The sequence below is a fragment of the Cryptomeria japonica genome, chromosome 3 (genome assembly GCF_030272615.1).
Source record: "Cryptomeria japonica chromosome 3, Sugi_1.0, whole genome shotgun sequence".
Classification (NCBI taxonomy): domain Eukaryota; kingdom Viridiplantae; phylum Streptophyta; class Pinopsida; order Cupressales; family Cupressaceae; genus Cryptomeria; species Cryptomeria japonica.
In genome coordinates this window covers 684,485,278-684,512,300 of record NC_081407.1, presented here as the reverse complement: position 1 = coordinate 684,512,300, position 27,023 = coordinate 684,485,278, and the positions used below count along the sequence as shown (strand labels likewise).

The 27,023-nt window shown below is 36.7% G+C and overlaps 1 protein-coding gene across 1 annotated transcript; it reads right to left on the bottom strand.

The window, feature by feature from the left end:
• Window positions 1–238: 238 nt before the first annotated feature.
• LOC131051122 (protoheme IX farnesyltransferase, mitochondrial) lies at window positions 239–26,007 on the bottom strand. The gene is made up of 7 exons (XM_057985494.2): window positions 25,456–26,007; window positions 10,262–10,391; window positions 6,530–6,667; window positions 6,267–6,400; window positions 1,498–1,623; window positions 1,267–1,370; window positions 239–912 (listed from the first exon to the last, which is right to left on the bottom strand). Exons 1-7 carry the CDS (start codon window positions 25,815–25,817, stop codon window positions 521–523), a joined length of 1,386 nt encoding a protein of 461 aa, XP_057841477.2. The 5' UTR covers window positions 25,818–26,007; the 3' UTR covers window positions 239–520.
• Window positions 26,008–27,023: the final 1,016 nt, after the last annotated feature.

Below are 27,023 nucleotides of genomic sequence, written 5' to 3'. Positions count from 1 at the left end.
ATTTAGATGAAATAAATTGTTATTAAAAAAGCTGTTCACCCTCCGCTTTTCTCAAGTAAAGAGAAGCAGTGCAAAATGCCTGGTGCATGCTAGCTTATGTTAAAAGTTTGTTGTCAAGCTCTTTAGAAACAGAAAAAGATAACAATAAAACAATTAGAAAACAAGGATGACCACTTACTCATAGGTCTACCACATACCCTGATAACGAGGTAATCTTTTGCAAGTATTCCGAAGAAACTAAATGGAAAAAACTTTTTAACATTGAACCTTTCCAAGTACACTTATTGCCCATTTATCAGTTCCTATGAGAGATTAACAGATCCACAAAAGTCAAGAAATCATTTTGTGCTGCCTCTTTGGCTTTATGTACTAGAAATTGTATTTGAAAACAATATACAAATGAGTCAAAACTCTTATGAGAAAAATTTTGGATTTCCCCTGTAAATAGCATGTTTTCGTTATTAAACTCATTACAGAAATTACACTCTTTTTTCATGGACACCCTATATGGAGCCATAGATCACTTATCTGAAGCAAATGTAGGTACAGGTAAAAAAGGAAATGGCGCCACAGAAGCATAAGAAACAGGAGGTCGTAATTGGTTACTAATAGGTTGTTTTCTCAACTTATACCTGTCTTTGCTTTCTTCATTGTCAGGCAATTCAACACTTCCAAAGGCCATGTTGATCCTTTCTCTTTCAACTAGATCATTTGTAGACCTATCAAACTGTGAATTGGGCAAACGATGAAAAAGCATTCCAACCATTAGTATTGGAAGATACAAAAGACTAGCATGGAAGAGTCTGCGAGCATTTTTTGTATTTCGATTTAAGTAAAATAGCACTGCTGTGACACCCATTCCAGAAGTTAGCAGCACTGTCTCTAGCCCAAACCATGCAGATGTGATACCCCCTGAAATTGAGATAAAAACCAGTTAGCGAGCAGAAATAGCATCTTGTTGACAATTATCAGGCCTCAAGATTGTAATATGTACCATACAAAAATTGTTACATGTTAACAAAGCAATGACTAAAATTGTAATAACATAAGTATCGTGCAAATCTACCAATATAATCCTGCATGCAGCAATAATGGTAAAAATGGTATGAAGTGTTGCAGTTTACAAATGTGAATACTAACAAACAAGCCAAAGTAATATGGCACTGAATCTGCAGAGATGATTAAATAAATTTTTGAGACAAATGAAACAGATAATAGATATAGATTATCAACTTATTGAAACCAATTTATGCAAATGGAACCTACAGTCATATGCCAGAAACCCCACAGGAAGGAGGTAGACGCAATTTCGAAGAGCTGCAAGTGATGTCCTTGCCCCACTGACATCCAAAAGGGAGAGCATTTTGAAACTGCACAGATTGCAGACAAGAATGACTTGAAATAGAGAACTCAAAACACTTAAAAGACAACTCCATAAACAACAAAGAAAGCTACATTCAGCTCTTTGAAATGGGGAGCATCAAATAAAGAACATACCCCCCGGTAGCATAATCATTCCGGCACAGATATGCAATTGCCATGAAATGTGGAATTTGCCAAAAATAAAGAGCTGCTGGAAGGACCAGTCCTCCCAACGTAATTTGTCCTGAGGCTGCCACCCACCTAAAGTATGCCACAACACAAGGATCAAAATTTATGGAGATAAAAAGAGACTTCGATGTCTTCTGTCACAATTGATTTCCCAAAGACAAAAAAACTTCAGAAGAGAAAATGTGCCAAACCAAATATATAGCAATGAACTGATACCAAAAACTGAAGTCGAATCCTCTGGCTACTATAGATATCATAGACCTTAGATTGAAAACCTAAACAGACCTGACTGACAGAATTACCTCCTCTATTGAGAGGGATCTTGAAAGTCTGCATTTATAACAATAATGGTGGGAACAATGGCAATTTGGTTGCATATATAGACAAACGACAAACCACTACTAAGTATCTAGTTCCATTTTGAAGAATGTAAAATGGAGAATGCCACCTGGATTGAAGCACAGCCATCAGCTACAGTTGCCATTGAAAAGATTGATATTATACCCTTGGTTTGTGTTCAGATCTGTTAGTATAATGATTTTGGGGTTCTTAAAACTGCTGGTATAAATTTGAAAATGAATAAAAATACACAAATATGTTTGCACCAAATAAGAATTAAGCATAAAATTGTGATTCATAAAGACAGTTAAGCAAATCATTCCACATGAAAGCAAACATTGTGAACAAGGCTATTTAATCTCATGATGATAAGAAGTAATGCTAACATCCTCTGCCAGATTATGTCGATCTCACCTCGATTGTTCTGACCTTTAAGGCTTTAAGGCTACCTTTTGACTTTTTGTAGTGTTTAGAGGTTGTCAATAATGAGCTTATTTTGCTTCCACTGACAGCATTTTTATGTACTCTTATAAATTCAATGTAGCTTTTATGTAATGTCCCTACTTTGAAATATAGTTTAATAATAAATAATAATAATAATATTAAAATACAAAAGAATAAATATAAAAATTAAATTAAAACATAAAAGAATATAGTTAAATGTAATTATTTAAATTTAATTAAGTTAATGAATGGTCAAAAGACATAGAAGGAAAAGTTTTGACTCCCTCAACAATGAGACATAAAAGGGAGAAGAAAACCTCATTTGAGAGGGGGAATTTTGAAAATCAGAAGTGCACATCTGATTTAAAAAAGAAGTGCAGATCTGATGCCTTTGCTTCCTCTGCTTTTGGAGCTGCCGTACATTTAATTAAATTTAATTAAGTTAATGAATGGTCAAAAGACATAGAAGGAAAAGTTTTGACTCCCTCAACAATGAGACATAAAAGGGAGAAGAAAACATAATTTGAGAGGGGGAATTTTGGAAATCAGAAGTGCACATCTGATTTAAATAAGAAGTGCAGATCTGATTATGAAAGGTTATGTCCCTTTCAAAGGGCAGAAATAATGAAGAGTTGCACTCTTTCAAAAGGTTCTAATGGTGAAAGGATGTGTTTCTTGCCAAAGGGCATGGATGATGAAGAGGTGTGACCTCTCCCTCACATTGGAAGATATAAAGGGAAGGAATCAAAGCATCCAGCAACATCAGCATGGATTGGATCAGATCAGAACTGTTATCAAGTTTCAGGCAGTAGCATCTTTCTTCTCGGTGGTATGCATGGGAATGTGCTGAATATGTATGCTTAATATATGAAGCCTGATAATGTTGTTATGCAAAATTTAATATTAATATTAATATGACTGCAATATGTATGACAGTCCTACTTAATTTCATATATATTCATAATACATAAGAAATTAGCATACTTATAGTCTAAATCATGTTATTACTGTCAGTATTTAAGAAGATGGGAATGAGATGTTCCAAAGAGGGGCAGTCTAAATCCAAGCAATAGGTTAAGTCCCAAGATAGGGTGGGGATCGGCAACCCATAAGCCTTGAGGGTATAGACCCAAGATAGGTAAGGGCTTGGATCTGTAAACTTTGAGAGAACCTATTGTATTTGGTCTCTAAGCACTTTGGTAACATACATAGACCCTTCTCCCTTAAAACCAGTGTTCCACAGGCGTTGGGGACGGGGGGACGGGGGGGACGCGTTTCTGGGACGGGGGGACCAAGGGCCTAAATTTGGGGACGGCGGGGGGGGCGGCGGCGGGGGGGGCGCTCATATACTTATACATATACATATAGTACTTGAAAAACTAGTTTTGAAAAGATGTATGACAGTATTACAGTGTAAGAATTACATTTCAAATGAGACTAGAGAAAATTTGAAATACTAAATCTAAATACCAAGATTTCTAAGTTGTGTTGTTATATGGAGCCTAATCAAACTCGGAGGTTAGATTTTCCCTACTTCTATCGGCGCGGTTTCCCCCTATATTTTTCAACAGGGGTTTGGGGGCAGCGCCCCCAAGTTGGGGTCAAGGGGCATTGCCCCTTGCGGGGTCAAGGGGCAGCGCCCCTTGTGCGTTCCCGGGTGTTATTTTTCTATTGGCCCACGTCCAATTAGAGTTACCCCTTGACCCTCAAAAAACTTTAAAAGTCACTTTTTTTTTAAATTTTAATTTTAAACATTGCATATAAGTGGGGGCGACAGGAGACGTCTGCGCGTCTCCCCGTCCTTGGAGAGACATCTGCACATCTCTTGAAGGACGGGGAGACGCCCAAACATCTCCTTCCAAAACGTCTCCCAAGGAGACGTGGAGGCGTCTCCATGTCTCTCTGGGAGACGCCCAGACGTCTCCGCATCCCGGCGGCGCTTGGGTGGCGGTGGCGGGACGGCGGGGGACGTGCCCAAAAAGGGGGGGGACGCGTCCCTGTGGAACACTGCTTAAAACTGAAGTAGTAGCAGGGTTTGATATCTATATTGAGAACTATGAAATAATGAAAATTAATCATCTGAGAAAAATAAATAAGCACTTGCTAATAGCTAATAAATTGAAGAATATCAATGACTGGCTTCATGATTAGTCTCTCAATCAATTTTAGTATATTGAAATAGATTAATTATGTTAATCAAGTAGGGTACATTACATTTTAAAGATAGATTATGTGCTTTTCATTCACAAAACTGGACATCTTTCAATTTCAAAATAATGTATCACATATGTTTCTCACTTAACTACAATTTTTCAAAACTTATTTATAACTCAGGTTGTAGAACCTCAATTTATGTAATATCAAGTTAAAGTGCTCCAATATTTTATTGTTACACGGTTATAAACTCATTGCCTCAGGTAATTAAAGCTAAAAGCTAAGCAGCCAATCACTAAAAATAACTTACTCTAACCTAATTATTTAGATCCATCATCAACATGGTCACTTTAAGCCATGGGGACAGCTAATAAAATAATAAATAAAAATCAACATGGGTATTTTAAATACAAATAGATTAAACAAACTGAAAGAGGCTGAAATTTTAAAATGTTTTAAGTTTAAACATTTAAATTATATACTTAAAATGTAAACATGAACCCATAAAAGCATATAACCCTTGAAACTTCTCTACACTTGAAAGGGAGTGACAGAGTAGGTGGTTGCATCAATAAGCTTGGTGTAAGTTTGTCTAGTCTCATAGATACATTGAAGATATCTTTTAACCAAAAAATAAATTATGTTTTAAGGGTTTAAATTTAAAAACTTAAAAAATAAATTATGTTTTAAGGATTTAAATTTAAAAACTATAAAAGTATTTCCTCCAGAGAACATAGAATAAGAATCTCTTAGCTGACATTTGAATAAACATTTGATCACTACCAATATGATGAGATTGCAAGTTTTATTTTCATTCAGCAGATTCTGTTTCATTCCTTGCTTCTAACCGGAAACAATCATCTTCATTCTTAATTTTGTATAACAAATGGGTACCAAGGAAATGGTGTATATCGTTTTGGCTGAGGATGCATTTTAGTTCAAAAGCAGTCTGTCTGATGAACAAGTCCTCCCGGTTCCTGTGCAAATGGACAGGAATCACATATAACAAATTCCTGTGGTTAAGTGTTATCAATTTATAACCACTAAAACTGCAAGGCTACCCAGATTCCTCAATCTCTCATCTGCCTGAGTAGACTTGATCTCAGTCGCACAAGCTAACTGGAACTCTTCCGTGTCTATTTTCTGTTTAAAATGTCCAGGCTTGGGAAGATACCAAGGCAACCCATTTTAGCCAAAAATAAGGGGATGTCCCCCTTTTTAGGGGGGTATCCCGGTTTAATTTAGAAGGGGCAGAAGTGGGAAGGATGAAAGGGAGAGATGTCCAAGACAAATGTCTAGGCCAGAGGGACACATACCGAGAGAACACTGCAATATCAAATTGAGCTTGCCACTGTGATTAAGGCCCAAGTTCTCATTTCTACGTATTTATGTTCTTGGGGACTTTACTATACAATTAAGAGAAATGATCTCATTGAAACATAAAATTTACAGCTAGCAAAAGAATCTCAATTGAAGTTTGACTAGATGCTAAATAGAATCTATCCTTTAACCAGAGCTTTTAACAACACTATGGATTCTCACTTTCCTTCTTTGGTATATATTCAAAGTAGCTGGTATATCCGACAGTAATCATACTCTCTTTTTCTAAGCATATATCTAAAATCAACTGCATCCTGGAAAGAATATAAAATGAAACACAGTTGATTCCCACATATATATCATATATGTTTCAAAAATGAACCTCTGGAAAGCACCTCAAAAGTACAATCAAAATATCATATTTAGTGATTGTCAGAAACGTAAGGAAAGACAAGTACCCAATTAACGGAGGAATTGCACCTACAACTGCTCCAACCCATGTATTTATTGGATGAATTTGCTTCAGTGGAGTATAAACAAGTGCATACAAGAACAGATTTGAAGCTGCAAACCCTGCTGCAAGAGCATTAGCCTGCAAGAGCCTTGTCAAAAAAATTCACAACCATTAGTCACTACACTACCATCTTGACTTGAACAAAAGCATATTTTAGCACAATTTTTTATTGCAAAATTTAACAACTTGAAACAATATAATATCCACCTTGCATAATAACAAAGCACTGCCTGTAGCACCCATGGTCACAGCCCATGTCATTGCATTAGGTATGCTTATTCTTCCTCCAGGTAAAGGTCGTCTCATTGTACGTTTCATCTTGGCATCATTGCTTACTTCAAAAATCTAATATCAAACAGAAAAAATTACCTAAATTAAATAATGATGCAACTGAACAAGAACTGTTTATTGATCACCATTAGATATTCAACAACTCGTGACATAAATATATATCCTACCATACATTTCAGTTGTGAATATAATTGTTATCTAACATCTCCAGAAGAATTCAAAGTAATGCCTACACTCGCAAACATTAATCAGTGAAAGGTTGTTATATATTCACAAATTCTGAACTTAAACTAATAACTACTGGTTCTACTTGCTTGTTAGTCTCATTTATTTGTCCACCCCACCTATCTGTCTGTTCATCACTTTACATAAGCACAAGCATTATATGCATGGGGATCCCATGAATATCATCGTTCTTAAAGTCATCTAGCACAAGCCAGAGATTCATTCACTCATAGAGTCATAAGACAATTTATTCATTCAGAAAATTCAAAGCCCTGTGCATGTTGCCCAGAAAGCAACATCATTCATCGAATTGGCATTTTTCATGTTACATCAGTGAGCCCTTAGATAACATGTACAAGCTGAAGGACTGAATAGTGAGCATGAGTAACTTATATAGGAGGCACAGATTTGAATACATAGATGTAGGGTTGAACACTACACTGAACAATAGATAAGGTAAACAGAAAAACTATTAATATAATATTATACTTCACCTAAGATAGTCTATATCCTAGCTGTAATATTGCACCTCCTTATTAAATTTAATTATGAAATTATGCCCTCAAGTAGCTAATAAAGACATGTCACTTTTTTATTTGAAGTCATCAAGTGCTAACACTGCCCATCAATTCTTAACTGATCTAATAAAGGCCCACCTGTATCTTACTTGACTGAGTTAAATTATCAAGTTATCTCCTATTTGGGAATTGTCTCATGACCTTTTGGACATGTCATCTTGACTCACTCATCCAAAAGGGCTATGCATTTGTACTTTACTCATTGGATTGTTGCTCAACTCACTCATGCTCAATTATAATATAATAGAATTACTCTTATTTCTGGTATTGTGACTAATTCGTAGACATTAGGTCCTATGTTATTTTGTTCAACACAATCTAACATGGTACCAAAGCCATCATGTCCTAGAATGTCATGCCCCACCTAGGGTTAATACAAATCACAGATTTATAAATAAAACCTAGGCAATGAAATAAAATAATTACATTCCCTTGGGAGAGGCCGACCCAGATTGGAATAATAACATTATATTTAGAAGCATTACAAGTGCAAAAATTTAAATAATAATCAAACCTCGGCCAACTCCTTTGAAGTGTTTGCCCCTTTAAGGGAAATTAAATTAAATCAAATTTATTATAATAGGAAGCCGACCCTTGTGAAGAGTTGCAAGGAGAATTAAATTAATCAGATCAACTAAAAGCAGAAAATAGGAATTATAGGATATCTAAGTTCATTCCAAAAGCAGAATTCTGAGTATGAACAGCAGAAAAAATAATTAAATCATAGAAGAAATCTGATTTATTGACATCCACCTGGAATTAGTAAATTCATTGTGAAAATAAGGTAGGAGTATGGAGGATCAAGGAATAAATGGAAATAGGCATCTGATCTATAATAGTAAATAAGACAAATTAGAACAAACTTACTGTAGCAGACATGAGTATAAATTATTGAACAGATTTGACAGGTAGAAATTGGATTGTTAGCACTACTAATCTGAATTATAAGACTGATTATTTTAGAAGAGACACCTCATTTGGGGAAGAGGTAGGAGAAGTGTCTATCCATCCTCTTTGAGAGCTATATAAGGAAGAGCGGATCAGATTGTTATAGGACCATCGATCACGCAATAACCAAGCAAGTGGATCGAATAACAAGAGGCGAATCAGAAAGAGAAAGATCAGAAAACAACAATTCATCTACTCCCAGCATTCTAAAAGAAGCCTGCAATAACTTATATTCTGCAAGTATTTGGTATGCAATGGATTAACAGATCTGACACTTAATTTCACAGATTTTATATGCAACGGATAATAGATTTGACACTTAACTCATATCTGATATGCAATAATATGTAATGCTGTTCTTTAATTATTACTTTACCAACAAGCAATCATGTGGAGGTGGAGAAGGGGATATGAGAAGGGGGAACTGATATGAGATGCCTTCTAAGTAGGCCAACCCATAGTGGATGTGTAATGTCCCCACTTTGAAATAGATTTTAATAATAAATGATAATAATAAAATTAAAATATAAAATAATATAATTAAATAATGATTAATTAAAAATTAATTAAGTAAATGAAAGTCAAAAGACATGAAAGGAAAAGTTGCGACTCCCTCAACAATGAGATATAAAAGGGAGAAGAAAACCTCATTTGAGAGGGGAGGATAATTTGGAAATGAGAAGTGCAGATCTGATTATGAAAGGCTGTGTCCCTTTCAAAGGGTAGAAATAATGAAGAGTTGCACTCTTTCAAAGGGTGCTAATGGTGAAAGGGTATGTTTCTTGCCAAAAGGCATACATGATGAAGAGGTGTGACCTCTCCCTCAAATTGAGAGATATAAAGGGAAGGAATCAAAAGCATCTAGTGACATCAACATTGATAAGATCAGATCAGAATTGTTATCAAGTTTCAGGCAGTAACATTTGTGTTCTTGGTGGTATGCATGGGGATGTGCTTAATATGTATGCTTAGTATATGAAGCCTGATAAAGCTGTTATGCAGAATCTAGTAATAATATTGTTATAAAGTGCAATATGTATGACAATCATACTTAATTTCATATAGATTTGTAATACATGAGAAGTTAGTGTACTTATAGTCTAAATCATGTTATTACTGTCAATATTTAAGAAGATGGGGATGAGATGTTTCAAAGAGGGGCAGTCTAAATCCAAGCAATAGGTTAAGTCCCAAGATAGGGTGGGGATCAGCAACCCATAAGCCTTGAGGGTATAGACCCAAGATAGGTAAGGGCTTGGATCTGTAAACTTTGAGGGAACCTATTGTAGTTGGTCTCTAGGCGCTTCGGTAACATACGTAAACCCTTCTCCCTTAAAACTGAAGTAGTAACAGGGTCTGATATCTATATTAATAACAGCCATATACTACTGTAGAAAACGCATCAATAACAGCTAACAAACATCAACTAGGATTTTTCATAGCACAATCTGATAGGAATTGAGATAATTAATGAAAAGATGACAAGGAACCCATCCCTACATTAATACCTCATTAAATTCCCATGAAACTAAATTCCAAACTGAAGATGGTTGAAGGGGCAGACGTTAGTAAACATATTCTAATCCAATACCATCCAACTATTTTATCTGCTGTTTATTGTGCTATAAACTCCATAGTGCCTTCATACCAGAGTTATCTTAATAACTCCAGCAATGTCATTCCTCTCCAAAATCTTGAGCATTTAATTACCTTGTGCAATTAATAATATCAGAACCTTAGTCTTAGCAACAATCATTAAATATTGAAATTTATACATCATAATCAATTGGTTCCCTTCAAAGACAAAAGAAACCTCCAACAATGCCAACTTAATTAAGACTACAGCATTGGCTGCAGAAGATTTCAAAAATGCTGTGACTTGCATCAGAAACCAAACCTGATTGAAAGAATTCGCAGAAGCAGCAACCATCATTGTCCCAGTACAGGTCCAGCAAAGTCCAGCCAAGTCAATACTTGCACCACTACCAAGTACAAAGCCTGCCCCAGTAGTTGCCACCACAAGCATGCTGAAGAGAAGTGGAATCACATCTTCAGCTCATAAAAATTAACAAGTCAAAAGCATGTATCTGACCCATGTTAGATATGCAAAAATATTGAAACTAGAAAAGAAAATATGCAATGTCAAAGTGTTTGCCATCAAGCCTGCCCTTCTGTTAAACTTAAGAAAATATTATATGAAAAGCAGTACCACAAATTTATACATCTACAAAATAAAGATGGTCACAAGTTATATAACATGATGAGATGACAAATACAACCTAAAATGACACCAGTGAGATACCACAATACACTCCAAAAAATATTTTAAAAAGATAGCAGAGAAGCTTGCTAATTAAAATATCTATATATGTGCTTGGCAACAAAAGGAACCTGACTAACAAGAAACCGTTTTGAAGGAAAAAATTTTGCTCTTACTAATTGAACGACAAAATTACAGGAACACCCAAGTGTAGAACAAAGACAGTCACAAGTTATATAACATGATGAAATGACATACATGCTCTAAAAAGAAACCAGAAGAGAGCTATTCCAAAGAAAATTTTAAAAGGATAATAGGGAAGCCTGCTAGCTAAAATATTGATTATCTAAAGATGAACTGATGGCCAGAAATGGAATCTGACTGCAAAAAGTCGTCTTCGTGGAAAAATGTTGACTGTTACCAGTTGAGAAACAAAATAACCAAAACACACAGATTCAAAAAATAATTGTTACCCGATTAGGCTAAAACATGAATCCACACATGTTCACAACTAAATCAAAACTATTGCCACTACCAGCTCATAGTGATATTAGGAAAATTAGACTATCAGTAACTCACAAGCAATCATTGAATCTAATGGGCAGCTCAATATGAAGTGACATGTGTCTTAGTCAGAGAAATGGGACTTGCCACAAACTCGCCAAACTCGGCGAGTCCAAGCCCGAGGCATGCTCGGCGAGTCTCTGGAGCTCGGACTCGGGCTTGCCCGAGTCTGGTGAGCAAACTCGGCAGACTCGCCGAGTTGGCGAGTTTGGCAAAAACTCGGCAAACTCGGCGAGTCCTGTGCCTGGAACCCAACCGGCGTTAAGTTGGAAAAAAGACCAAAAAAACAGTTTTAAAAGCTTTTTCAAATCCGTTTTTTTTTGGTTAATTATCTCCTATCCCTAAAAGTGAACTTCATTTCATTCACTTGCAAAAATAGGAGGAGTAAAGTGAATTGGGAAGAAAAACAAGGGTGCATAGAAGAAAAACCAGCAAGGAGGAAGCTCAAGTTTTCTTCAATTTATCACATTGGGACTGCATTGTGTTTGGATTTGGTGCATCAAGAGTTGGATAGGAAGAGTTTGCAGCTCATTTCAAAGTTGTTGTAAGAGGTAAGATTGTTTTTTTGGAGATTTTTTTGTTTCTTGTATGCAAAAATTCCATTTTCTATTCATTTATTTTGAAAGTTTTACATTTTCTTCCAAAATCTTTTGTATGTTTGTATGTACTATGTACTATGTAGGGTTTGTAAAACAAAATTTTAAAAAAGTAGTGTTTGACAAACCCTACAATTTTATTTTTACGTCGAAGGCGTCTCCTACTATGGAATGCACCGGCTAACTTTTGCAAATAAATGGTCTATAGTGCGTTTCAAGAGTTGCAAGACGATCACAAAGATCGTGACCATCGGATCTTTGATGGGTTGAAAGTACTGTGACCATGTCAAACGGACGCCGATGTTTTTCCTCTGGCTAATTGCAGGTCACGATTTGACGGAGGACTAATGTTGGTAGCTAGCAATGCAAATTGAATGTTGCAAATCCTCTGCACAAGGAATCAAGCACTTACCTATACAATTACTCAAATGATGGCAGGAAAATCTTGGTGCAAATTTTGTAGACCTGCCACATCATCCATAATGATGCTACTTGCCAAATCTGCTGTTCATTTCATCTTGCACAAGGAAATAGAGATGACAAGATGTTACCTGTAGGCAATGAATGTTGTGCGAGGAAGGAAGTTGCCCAACTAGGTGCATTGGCTTTTAACGTAGAAAAGACAGGAAGAAGCGGCCCCAGCGATATGTCTACCGTAATAAATCAGTCATTTAATCCGCATAGATATGCCCGTCACCGCTGCAAACCCACCGCTTCATGGCCTTCTTAAATTTGGCGATTCATCATGAAATAACTAGACAAGACAAAGTACGAACAGGCCAAGAACGCTTCATTTCACAATTTACAGAAGCTCATTTTGCAGTTTACTACTCTCTGGAAGGTGAGTGAAGGTGAGTTTAAATACCTGCATAGCCGCTATGTGTTTGTAGCACAAGGCTTTCAAATCCAGCCTTTGAAATCGTTGGACTAATATGTTGCTTGTGCTTGTGCTTCCAAATCCCATCTTTTTTGTGCTTCCTTTTGTCCATAAATGTAAACACATTTTTTGTTGCAGCCCAGCAGATTCATATAGTTTTATCATTTGTTTTCCAATGTCGCTTATTATATATATGTGTGTCAATTCTAGGGTTAGCATTTCATGTGTGTATGTACGATTTGTGTAGAATGTATCTCAAACAGCATATAGAAGTACTTCAGCTTTTCATCAACAGTCATGGCAGGATTTTATTGGGTATTAGTTTTGGAAAAGTGTTTTAACATATTTTTTTCAGGCATTGGAGATTTTGAGGCATCTCTATTTTCACAACTGTGTTCAATGATGTTTTCGAAGCTGATTTTTGTGTCTGGCAAAGTAGTATTAAATTTAAATTTCTCAATTTCATATTAAATTTACATTTCTCAATTACAGAGAGATCATCATTTCTATTCCGGTCTGCCAAGCACTTTTTTTAAATAATATTTCAACTGTAATTTGTTATCTTGTGTTGTAGGCATGAGGAATGAGTGAATGAATGGATGTTAGCAAGACTAATATTGCAGAAGTTGACAATGCACCAATATGTTTTAAAATAATTTTGTTTTAGAACAGGGAACTTGTAAACTAGCCTTTACCCATAATCTATAATAATAATAAAAACTTCTACCACTACTTTGGATTTCCCAATATTATGCAATTATTTTTTATGGTTTGTTGGCCGCGAAGGCGCATAACACACAATTTTAGTCGCATTCACTGTATCGCGTGGCTAAAGAAGGTGTTGGCCACGCAGGTCGCGAAACAACGAAGGCACATAACACTGCGTGTTAGTTGAAATTGCCGATTCGCATGGCTAAAGAAGGTGTTGGCCACGCAGGCCACGAAACTGCGAAGGCACATAACACGCAATGTTAGTCGCATTCGCCGTATCGCATGGCTAAAGGAGGTGTTGGCCACGCAGGCCGCGAAACTGTGAAGGTGCATAAGACGCAATGTTAGTCGCATTCGCCGTATCGCTTGGCTAAAGAAGGTGTTGGCCATGCAGGCCACGAAACTGCGAAGGCGCATAACACACAATGTTAGTCGCATTCACCGTAACGCGTGGCTAAAGAAGGTGTTGGCCACACAAGCCGCAGAACTGCGAAGGCGCGTAACACGCAATGATAGGTTTGGAAATTTAAATCAACTCTTTTGGTGCTGGACAAACAACATTATTTGCTAAATAATCAAATGTAGGCAAAAAAATAATCAAAATTTACTCCAATTGTCCTTCTATGCTTATTAGGCGTACCCATTGCACACCAAGGAGCAATTGCTAGTTTTTAAAATTTACAAACCCTACCTTAGTTTTTTTTAATGTATCTATTAATTTCATTTTGTATTTGTAATGTTTTATTGCAGCAAACTTCACTTTCTTATTTGCCTCAACTTCAAGTTTCACAAAACTATCCTACAATGTCTACTTCAGCTTCTAGACCCCCCATTAGAAAGGACCCTGCTTGGAAATATCACGAGGATTTTTCACGGCAAAGAAAGGGGCAAACAAAATGTACATTTTGCGAAACAATATTCCATGGAGGTAAATATAGACTGAAATACCATATTGCTGGTGTGCATGGAAATGATGTCGACCCATGCCCAAAAGCACTCACTGAGGCCGTACGTGATTGTTATCTCATGGTTGAGGAAATTGAAAGGAAAAAGAAGCAAAAGGAGGATCTCGCGACCATTGGGAGAGAGGCAGCTTTAGGAAGAGGGACACAATTAGGTTGTGTTGGAGGCCCTTCTTCCTTACCTCCATATCGTCCCACTTAGTTTGCTACTGCTGGTGCTGGTGCTTCCGCTTCTGCTTCTGTAAGTGCCAATGCCACTACCACTTCTCATGTTCCTAGCACTGGTAGTGGTAGTGGGAGTGTTAGCATTGGACCTAGGATTCGTAAATCTAGGTTGGATACCTTTTTTGCGCCTCGCACTACTTCTGGGTCCCAGCAGTCGCTTGAGGGCATGGCTAGGAACAAGGAGGTCCATGATGCTGCTAAAATGGCAGTTGGCAGGTTTTGGGTCTACGGCAGTGTTCCATTCATCACAGCCAGGTGAATGTTTTATGTTTGATTGTTTTAATTTTTATACTTTGTTTGCTAGTTTTTTTTTTGTCGTGCATAGTTCATTACTAAATACTTATCTCATTTAAATTAATTGTGGCAGGTCTCCTTACTAGAAAGAAATGGTCGATACCCTCACCATATGCGAGGCGGGGTTCAAAGCCCCTTCTGAATCTGATTTGAGGGGACCCATTTTGACTGAGTTGGTGAATGATGTAAAGAAGGAATTAGGTGATTGACGCCAAGTATGGAGCACTAAAGGTTGCACCATCATGACTGATGAATGGACGGATAGGAGAAAATTAGAAAAAGAACTCTCCTTAATTTTCTTGTTTCTTCTGCAGGTGATTGATTAATTTTAGTTTCATTTAGTTATTAATTTTTTATTTTTCATTTAATGATTTATTGAATGATCATTGATCTTGCTTTATTTTTTTATTTCAGGGGGCATCATTTTCATCAAGTCCATTGATGCCTCCGCCCATTGCAAGAATGCCGCCTACCTATGTGAGCAGATAGAGGCGGTGATTGATGGGGTGGGTGAGGAGAACGTGGTACAAGTGGTGACTGACAATGCAGCAAATTATGTTGTTGCAGGTAAACTTTTGATTACAAACTAATTTTGTTTGCAAATTAATTACTATTTTGTAACTTCATTAATTATAATGCAACAAATTATGTTGTTGCAGGCAAACTATTGATGGAGAGGCACCCATCTATAGTTTGGACTCCATGTGCCGCCCATTGTATTGACCTCATGTTGGAGGATATTGGAAAACTCCCATGGGTCAAGAGATGTGTAAAAAGGGCGAGGAATGAGTGCAAATTTGTATATAATCATTCATGGGTGTTGGCTCTTATGAGACAATACACGGAGCAGAAGCAATTAGCTCGCCCAAGAATCACAAGATTTGCCACAAACTTCATCACATTGCAGTCCATGCTTCGCTGTAAGACGGCCTTGAGACATATGGTTGTTGGTGAGGAGTGGACTTCCTCATCCTATGCTGCCACCCCTACAAGGAAAGATTTTGCAAATTGCATTTTTGATGAGCGAGACTTTTGGGGCCCTTGTGATGAGATAGTGAAGGTAAATTTTTTATTGTTTCTACAATTTAACTTTTTGTTTTATAACTTATTCATCATATTCTCTTATTTGCTCATTTTTCTAAATTACACAATATTTTCAATTTTGCAGTTTGTTAAGCCCTTGGTGGTTCTGTTGCGAGTTGCGGATGGAGAAAAGCCCGCAATGGGCTACATATATGAGGGCATAGATAGGGCGAAGTAGAGCATCAGATCCGTCTATGGAGGAGATTAGAGAAAGTATGGTCCCATTTGGGACATCATTGATAGGAAACGGCATCATCAGCTTCATAGGCCCATCCATGCAACAGCCTATTATCTGAATCTGGCATACCACTTTAGCCCTACTTTCAAGGCTGATGTGGAGGTCCTTGATGGGCTATACCATATCTTGGAGAAGATGGCACCTCTCGGTTCTACTCAGATAGAGCTTATGCGAGAGCTACAGTCGTTCTCAAATGCACAAGGGGAGACCTTCTCTCGTCCTATCGACAAAGAAAGTAGGACAACTATGATGCAAGCTAAAAATAAATTGTAAGGCTTAATTTTAGTTTTATTGTATATTGTTAAATGAGTTTATGAGTGAGACTGATTTTATTTATTTTTCTCATTTCAAACTCAGATAATTGGTGGAGTTTTTTTGGCCCAATGACACCAAATCTTCAGAACTTGGCCATTCGCATCTTGAGCCAACCATGTAGCGCATCTAGTTGTGAGCGCAATTGGAGTATGTTTGAGCACAAACACTCCAAGAGGCGCAATAGACTATCCGTGGAGAAGATGAATGATCTCGTCTTTGTTCACTACAACCTTCACCTGAGAATGAGAAAGAATGCATTAGCTGACATCTCTCCTATCATTCTAGATGAAGATGATCCTGAGGCAGAGTGGGCCACTGAGACAGATCCTGTGGTTGTCTTTAGTGATGATGATGTCGATTGGATCGACCAGGTAGATATAGAGGCTGAGGTTGTAGCCATGGCAAAGGAGGAGAAGAGAGCACGAGCAGAGAGAGGAGATTCAGAGGCAAATACTAACACAGATGTTCCTGATGTTGGTGTGCATGGCATGGAGTCACAGGGGGCGGCTATGGTTGTTGAATCATCCAGGACCTACCTTAGACGCCTTCGCAAGGACCTAAGGGCAGAGGGTGAAGGCTCCACTGAGCCATAGGCAATTGTAGTTGTATTTACCTTTGTTATTTGTATGGAACATTTGTTGATGATCATATGATGACATGGATTTTTTATTCCATGAGTTTTGTAATATTGTATACATTTGACAATATTTATATATCTATTTTTGTTATTTCCTTCAGCTACAATTTGTGTCTATGCTTATGTGATTGATGTATACTTGTGTATGTAATCAAATTAGCTTTTATTTGATGATGTTATTATGTATTCAAGGTGTACTCAATAAAGGTGCATGAAACAAGTTTTAAATCTTTAAAAATCTCTAAATTTCTTGAGTTTTTCACATTCTCAAGTCCAGCCGAGTCTAACTCCGAGTCCCGAGTCTAAGTCCAATTCAGCCTTGCCAAGTCCGAGTCCGATTCGGCCTTGTCGAGTCCGAGTCCCGTTTCTTTTGTCTTAGTACATTAAATAACCAAAGAAAAGCCCAGTATCTAACCATGGTTCCCTAATTTTAATTCATGTAATTGCACAGGCCACAAAATGTGAATGTCTTATATTTACAGTTTGATTTGATTGTTAATCTGATAGTCTTCAACAATTGGAAAAATCATTGTTACGACAGCCAACATATAGCATTTATGAGATTTGATTCCTTGTTTCCTATGTGGCACTGTCATGTCCACTCTTTCAAACTAGTGCCATGAGAAGACCTCTAGCCTATTTTCATTTTCCATGTGCTAAAGGGGGTTCCTATTTGGAAAGGTATATCAAGGGGGCGCCTATGTTCATTTCACTATCAAGATTTCATTTGCCATTTTCATTGTGAGCTTTGTGTTTGAATTTAATGTAATTAGAACATTATCTAATTATTTGATTAATGAGGTACTTTATTCACTTAAGCTAAACTTGGGTGCTTTTTCCTTTTATTTAATTAGGCTAATAATAGCTTAAGTTGTCTCATTCATTATGGTTGTGACACTTGGCACTAGCTAATTTAATCTTGCTTTAGGGTTTATCCTAGGGTTTCATTCATCCTTTTCATAAGGATTCATCCATTCATTGTAACATAATTCCTTTGTGCAATTAATACAAAAATCTCAAGTTGTGTTGAGCATATTGTTCTTGCTTGATCTTTCTTTGTGACAAGTGGTTTGCTTGCAAATGATTCTTGGCTTGTGAGGTTAAATTGTCAACTTCTAAAGAAATGAGAAGACATAAAAGGAAGGTCAATTAGAGAAGAAAGGTGTGTGAGTGGTGTGTAAAAATTCTATCAAACATATACACCAAGGGACCATAAAATAGATTGGAGTATATGAAGATCTTTGAGAAGTACATGAGAAGATAAGATTGCAGGTTTGATGAGAAGGATAACATAGTTATATAGCAGATTTATATGAGGAATTTTATAGCAGATTTATATGAGGAGTTAGAGATCATTTCATAGCAGATTTGAAGTCGATTTGAGAGGAAGAATTATAGTATAAGTTGTGAAGAATAGGATCATCCATCATCCATTAAAAGGTGGAAATTTGAATGAGGGGTTGGTGCCTCTAGTGGGTTGATACCTACGAATTTGTAAAATAAGTTTCTTATAAATAAGGAAGCTATTTTGTCATGATTTCCCCCTTTTAGAGTTTCCACGTATATGATGTGTTTTATTTGTGTTCATAATAGTTAGATCTTATGTGGACGTTATTATGCGATGAATATGTTTTGAGATAAAGTTAAAATGTGCTTTTGTTATTAAGTTGCAAAAGTAAAAGTTTGACATTGTGCCAATTCACCCCCCCCTTCTTAATATAACCGTGTTCTCAACAACACCCAATCAAAACTGGACTACATTGGAGTTCTTGTTTGGGAAGCAAGATACCTTGAGGGGATTTCAATTGGATAATGAGCTTATTGGTTTGAATCCTACAAATTTTGACAACATCCAGGACTTCTTCACCAAACTCAAGTCTCTAAAATTACAAATGCAGCAGTGTGGTATTCAAAAGGAGGACTTTCAAAGGATTGTCTCTAAACTTGGCAAACTTGGTCCTGATTATTCAATTTTAATCTCTACCTTTTATGCCACCAAAGATGCATTCGGTTTCAGGTACACGATGCCCTTCACTTGATGGGTTTGCTTCACAACTAACTCGAGAGCAATCAAAGTTGATTCAGATGGGTCAATTGAAGTCTACCAAATCACAAACTCTTCTTGCATCCCAGGGCACCACAGATCAAAAGGCTTCACATGGCAAAGGAAAGAAATAGAAACACAAGGATTCCACATCACATGAGCAGCCCAAGGACACACAATCACAGGATTCTTCAAATTCTTCTTCCTCTTCTAAAAGGTCATCATCGAAGAAGGGTAAGCCGAAGTATGCATTTGCACTAAGACAAGACATGATGAGCATCGGTGTTATGGAAAGAAGATTGATGAGCTTCAAAACCCTTTCCTGAAGCATAATATTGAGCCACCTACATCTAGTTCATCTTCTTCTACCACTTCATGACCTGCACATTCCAAGTCCGCTTCTATGGTATGTGGTGAAGACAAGATGAATATGGCTTCATCTATGGGTATGTTCTCTTCATACAATCCGTGCACTTTACCACACATCTTGATGGGCAATAACACTTATATGAGTGTAGGCATTATATTGAGGTTGATGACGGCACATTTAATGATGTACTATGTGTTCCTTCTTTATCATCCAATCTCCTTTCCATATAGATTACTCACAGTGGGTAGTGTAAGACAATAGAGTTCACACCTATTCAATTCTTATCAAAGCCCTGCATAGTTGAGAGATCATTGCAATTGGTAGTGTTGATCACATATCCCAACTCTATGAGTTCTCTCATTTTGCTCCCACCGAGCATGCAGTTCCCTTGACTAGTCCTAACTCTCATGCATCTAGAGTGGATCAGATATCTGAGGAGACGTTCGGTCGCTTGAACCTATGTGTCCTTCAATCATCTATTGTAGTTCCTAAGACCTATGTTGTAACTACTCCACCTCCTACTTCTTCAATAATTCCATTTAGCAGGTTAATAGTTCCCTTCCAGTTTCTGCTTTTGTGAGACAAATACCTACCAAATATTGTAGGGTTGTTTGATACATCACGCACTCAAGACACTAGGAACATGAGTGAGGATTTTCCATTCCTCTTTGATAGCAGCTTGAGCATTCCTATCATCTCATCTTTAGTAGTGCCTTCAAAGGTTGTTCTTTAGGTATCTTCACAGTTGTTTGATCTTGCTTCAGTTGATCTGGCAAATCATGATTCAAACATGTGGACGGTTAGGAAATCTTCCATGGCACAGATCATGAGACTATTCCTTCCATCTCTTTTCTTGGAGTTGCTTCTACGTTGGCTAGTTGATTTGTTTCTTCCCAAGGAAAGGAACATGGTTTGCCGCTCTTCGATCTTCATCAACATGTGTCCTCAAGCCTTCATCTTCAGCATTGGGGCTTCTCTCTTATGGGGGAATACATGGTCTCTTCCTTTCTCTCTTATAGGGGGGGTGGGGGGTATTGATTGTACTTATATGACCAATTTAGCACTCGGGGAGACATTTGGAGTACTTTATTCTTAGTCACATGTAGTACCTTTTTCATTTATTTTCTCTCTTTTGGAAAGGACTTTTGTCCCAATAAGTTTTTTTCCTTTTATCCGTTTGTGAGAGTTGCATTGGTTTGTGCATGGGTACTTAATCAAACCTTGTTGTCAGGACACATTCATGCTTGCTTTTTGCTTTCATCATTAGCTCTTTAGCTTATCCCTAAGTTAATCTTAAGGGGGGGGTGTTGGAGTAATTAAAGCATTATCTAATTATTTAATTAATTAAGTCCTTTATTTACTTTATTCATTTAAGCTAAACTTAGGTGTTTTTTCCTTTTATTTAATTAGGCTAATAATAGCTTTAAGTTCTCTCATTCAAAATCATTGTAATACTTGGCACTAACTAGTTTAATCTTGCTTTAGGGTTTAACCTAGGGAAATTCATCCTTTTCATAAAAAATTCATTCGTTCATTGTAACATAATTCCTTTGTGCAATCAATACAAAAATCTCAGGTTGAGTCAAGCATATTGTTCTTGCTTGATCTTTCTTTGTAACAAAGTAGTGTGCTTGCAAATGATTCTTGGCTTGTGAGATTAAATCGTCAACATCTACAGAATTTACATCCAAGAACAAAAACCCTTGGCTGTCTTCTAAGGACTACGAGGACAAAAACCCTCTTGGCTCTCCTTTGGAGGTGAGAAAGGAAACCATTGGCTGTTTTCTAAGGACTACGAAGATAAAAGCCCTCTCGACTCTCCTTTGGAGGTGAGGAAGGAAACCCTTGCCTCTAACATTGGCATTTCTACAACAAGAATTGCATGGTGAGGAGAGAAACCCTTGCCTCTGGCATTGGCAATTCTACAACAAAAAGGGAACCAGATGCAACTCGGAGATTTATATTTTTAGTTCTATGTCTCGATAAATGGACTTCAGCTACTATGGATAAGTGAAATAGAATTGGCATTTCTATACTGTTTCTCCAATTTGGTTGTTGCTGTTCCAGGTATTATAGTCCGCTGTAATTAGTTGTGCTTCATATTATATCGGTTTGTAAGCATTCAGGAAATACCAAAAAAAAATCAAAAAAATTACATAAAAAAAGAATTTGGGGACACTACAGCAAATCATAATCTTGTCCTTAAACTTTCGAGCATCAACTCGATCTAATTAAATTCCCACGATAGTTTCACCATCAATATTCTTGTTTACAAGTTAGTTAGAATGCCCACTTGTTACAAATCAATATGAAAGTTCATTTTGTTGAATTAATAAAGTCGGGCAATGACATTTCCAGCCATTTCTCATGATCCCAATGCTCACAAGTTTGAGAACCATCATATAAGCTTGCATGGTTTGGAAGCCATACATAATCATCACTTCTCAAACTTGATATTAGTTGCACTAATTCTTTGGATTGGAATTTTTTTTCAATATCTAATTAGAGAAAAACCCACCCAAAACAAAGAAGACAGTCAAATGCTTGTGGTTGTCGTGCGGAATCCATATTTTATAGCATAAAACAACATACTTGCAAAGTTTCAGAAAGCCAATCACAATGACAGTGAAAGACCTCCAACTTCTAATGTAAAACAGATATGAATCAAATCGCTTTAAGAACTTCTCAATCGCCCTGCATAAGACCTTTGAATCCAACATTTTGTGTTTCCCTGTTGAATCATCAATCAGGGAAAAGATCAATTCAGATCTTACTGCTGGACCCATCAGTCCAGAAGTTTAAACACATCAGCTATTCCCTGATTGATGGGATTGATGTGTCCAGTTTTAAACCATAACATTTACTTATGCAAGATGATCCAGAAGTGTTTAATCTTTGACACATAATAAAAAGTTAAAAACATAATCTCAAAGAATAAAGTAAACAAAATAGAATTCCTAAAATCATCTTGAAGTTGCCATTCCATGTAAGGTAAGGCACATACACTTTCCATTTCCCAACCTTTAGCGCAGATAAAAAACCCTGACCTCTGCAATCGCCCTCTCTACAACTATCTAACAGGGCAACAAATATAACCTGGTGGGAAATCTGCTTAAACATTAAATGTATTTTACTATTTTGTATGTTACTTCCTTGGCAAGGTTCACAAAATAGGCATAGATAAAAGCTTAAAACACTCCCCATGTGACAAATTTATCATTATCATCCATAGCTCATTCCTGTCTCCAGGCAATCAGCAATGACACATTCTGTAAAAGAAAGCATTAAGAAATATTACTTGTGAAGTTAACTCTGAAAGTGATTGCAAACTTTCTGCTGACTACATAGTTACTCAAAATGTTAAAAAGGAGATCCAGCAATTGCATAGATATAATGAACAAAACATATATTGTTATTAAGAAATTAAATTAAATATCTTTCAAGCTCAAGCCTCTCAAAACACAAAAAACCTGTAACAATCTTTCATTAAAAAAAAATAATAATTGCAAAAGAACTTAAAAAGCTCCAACTTGTAGCCCAATTGATTTAAGTTTCAACAAATCGGTACCAAATAATACTTATTGTTTATGACATAATTACAAGGTTCAACTAGTTAAGTAGGTTTAATGGGTTAAAACTTTAGCCCAATAATGGGCATTCAAAAGTATTTGGTGAGACCCAAGTCTAGATAACTACAAAATCATGTCGAATAATAAAATCATAAAAATAGGGGTTGACATTGCAGTGCAACGGCCAAGATGCAAACCAGTATTTATACTGCTTCATCGGTTCGAATCTCACCCAATCTGTGCAGGTTGTGGTGACAGGCCCTGAACGGAGGTGGCAGCAGTTACAATGCAGATTCGGCGGCTGGACAGACTGAGGACAAGGAAACGATATACTGCCACTGTAGGAGTGCTGTCATAGCAGGAAACTTGGGCAGGAGAACGTGAGGAGTCAGAGGCAGTAGGTAGAGGCTGAGAGGTGATACGGACAGTGCCACGCAGCAGATGTGACGTGCAGATTCGAAGCAGCAGAAGGAAGATGGAGGTTCAGCAGCAGGTGGAGCGTAGTCAAATGGAGGAGAGAGGAGAGATAAGGAGGAAGGAGAGATTTAAAGAGGAGAGTTAAGGAGGAAAAAGAGGTCGGCGAAAGTGGAGGAGGATAGAAAAGAGAACAGAGAAGGTGTCAGAGAGGAAGAGGACAAAGGTGTTAATGCCTCGAAATCAAATATGATGTACTCGAGGATGGGATCCTCCATTGTGGCTCCACTAGTTCAAAGCTTCAGTCAAAAGCAATTACCAATCAAAAAAAAATCATAAAAATAAATTATGAAAAATTATATATAAGATATAAGAAACATTAAAATCTCCAGTAGCATGCCAATGGGATTTTTCCAAGCAACAAATTACATCTACCCATTGCAATCCAAACAAAGAAGCCTATCAAATACTTCAGAACTAATTCAAATAACTTACTGTTTAAGCAATATTTTTTCAGCTCTGTTAATGACTCAGTGTTTTAACATGGTCCAGCCCCGGAGTGAAAAAAATCATTCACTACAATATTTACAAATATTAAGAATATGTTCTAGGGTTCTTCCCATAGTGTATTGGTTAAGTGGCGGTGTTGTTGTTGTGACCACCAAGGTTCAAACCCCTGCTGGGCCATTGGAGTCACAGGCTTGTGCCTTCATTGATCCAATGTGCTTGCATGTTTGAGCCTCAGCATTGTTAAATGGGGATGAGATCCCCCATTTGTGACCTCACCGGTTCATAGCTTCAGGTCAAAAGCATTTCACATGGAACCGGAGGACGAGTCGTGCCAGCACCACTGGTCATGTTAAAAAGCTTACCCAGCACTTTATAAAAAAAATATTAAGAATATGGTCAAGTCTCACCCGCTACCATGTTAAGGCAGCCCATAACCTCAGGTAAGGTTTTCCAAGAAATACAAAAGGTAGCCTACTAAAGTCTGCATAAAACTTGTTCAAACAGCTCACAGTTTAACAAATATTTAACAAAAAACTCTTACCAACTCAATCTTGGACAAACTTCTTCCCTGTAGTGAGGCAAACCAAATTGATCCAATAAAATAGATGACATGAATGTTTTTGTAGCCAACAAAACCCTAATCTAATTATCAGACAATAAACTTGTCCTGCTTTGCTGAATTTCAAATAAAGCAACACGTAAGATCCTTTGAATCTAGTTAAATTGAAACAAAACTTAACCCACTTTTTCCTTGACTAATATAGACAGAATATTTTTACTTTGAGGTAAGGAAAATTAATTATAATCTATCAAAAAAATAATAGCACTGCATTCCAAGGGTAGACTATCGGTAAAGTGAGTGCGCTTGTAAAGAAGATGAACCAGGCTCAAATCCCTACACCCACAAGAAGACCAATAAGGCAGCCAAAGAGTTTAGAGAACTTGTTAAGAAGGTTATGGAAGGCCAATAGAGCATACTATTCAAATTGCGGAGCATTGAAAAAATAAGTAAAAGAGGTTATGAACTACTAAAATAGGAACATACTGCTAGAGTACAACCTTGGTTCAACCCACCCCGTACAGTAAGATTAGAAGGCAAGATAGCCATAATACCAATAAGGCTCCGTACCTTAATAGCCAATGGACGATTTGAAACATAAGGAAAACAATTCGAAAACAAAAAAAATCCTGACCACGCAATCTCTCGACAAAATTTAGCACAATGTCGAACGGAGGAACAATTTCGTTAGAAATAACCAAAAAAACTTGCAACCTGAATAAATTTACCCGCAACTTCTAACCGAGATACCTTTTTTGTGTTTTTTAACAGATCACAATAGCCTAGCCTTACAATTTGGAAATGAAAGTTAAAACTGATTTAAAACAGACGTAATTCTTTACGAGAGAGTTGAATATAAAAACCTTAAATGCGCTTTGGATAGCTCCCAATAACACTGTCCATAGTGCTGCACGGCCTCAAACAAACCCCTGGCCTTCGTAGAGCTTTCCTCCAGCGCGGCAGAAGCGGAAGCAGAAGCAACTGTCCGTACGCGGCCTCCTCCAAAACCCTTGTAAAATGGACCGAAAAGGGTTGAATTCATCCCTGCCGCAGAGGAGGTCTGCAGATCGAAACTCCTGCCCGCCGTGAAGGCTGTAGGCCGATCCTTGCCATTTCCCCCTTGGGTTCCAAATAACTCATCTCGTTTTGGGATTGAGGTTGCATATACTGCCCGTAGACGGAAATATCCAACTTTGGAGGAAGAATTTCTGAGAATCATAGCCATAACGAAGATCCAGCATAAATTTGGAAATAAAATAATTAACGAAATTTGCCGAATACCCTGGTGCTGCTCTTCCGCATATTACAGCACCATATTTCTTCTAATGCATCTTTTTTACCTGTTTCCGGAAAATCCCATATGCTGAAGTACCGATCTCTCAGGCAATTGTTAGGTTTTATTTATTCAAATTTATTAGCCAATGAACTTGTAATAAATTAAAACATTTTGACCAAATTCCTTAATGTTAAAATTTATCAATTTTCAGATGTAAATATCCTCGATGATATAAATATTTAATTTATCAATTTATTTATTGATTTATAAGAATAATACTATTGTTCATAAATATTAAAGAAATCCAGGAGATTCTATTAATGTGAATGGCTTCCAATTCTTAGAAAATTAAGTTTATTTATTGATTTTTATAAAATAATATTATAAAATATTTTTATGTATTTATGTAAATGTATATTTGAGTAGTAAAATGTATAAGATAAAATTAATTTATACAAATTTAACATATATAAGTAATTTGAGTCAATTTAGATGTATTTATTTATGCCTATAAAATCTCATTTGCTTCTATTAAATGGAGACTTTATGAGATGACCCTACTATCCCTCAAATTAAACCCCTAAAACTAATTATTGAACTCTTTGTAACTAAGAACAAGCACTTAAAAGGCTTAGTGCAATATGTCTAGAAATGATATATTGAAATCTTTCTCCAATAGCAATTAATATCATCAAAGTTAACAAATTGTAAATTTGTAACAAAAGCATTTTCTATACATAACACACACATAACAAAAAACATGGTGAAGTCATCTAAGTGCAAAATTTCTAGAAATGAGATATTGAAATCCTTCTCCAATAGCAATTAATATCATCAAAGAAGTCAGCAAATTGTAAATTAACACACAAATAACAAAAAACATGGTGAAGTCATCATCTAATGTAAAAGTTTAAAACTAGCAATTGCACCTTGGTGTGCAAATAGGTGTGCTAAAGAGGAGTGGAAAGTCAAATAGAAAAATTTGGATCTATTTTTGCATACATTTGTGCAATATACGAGGTCGATTAGTAGGCCATTTAGCAACTGGCATTGTCTATGACACAAAGGATTCAATGGATAAATGATAGCTTCAAAACAAATATGCATTTAATTACATGGATCCAAACACAATTGAAACAAAATTGCTAAATCAAA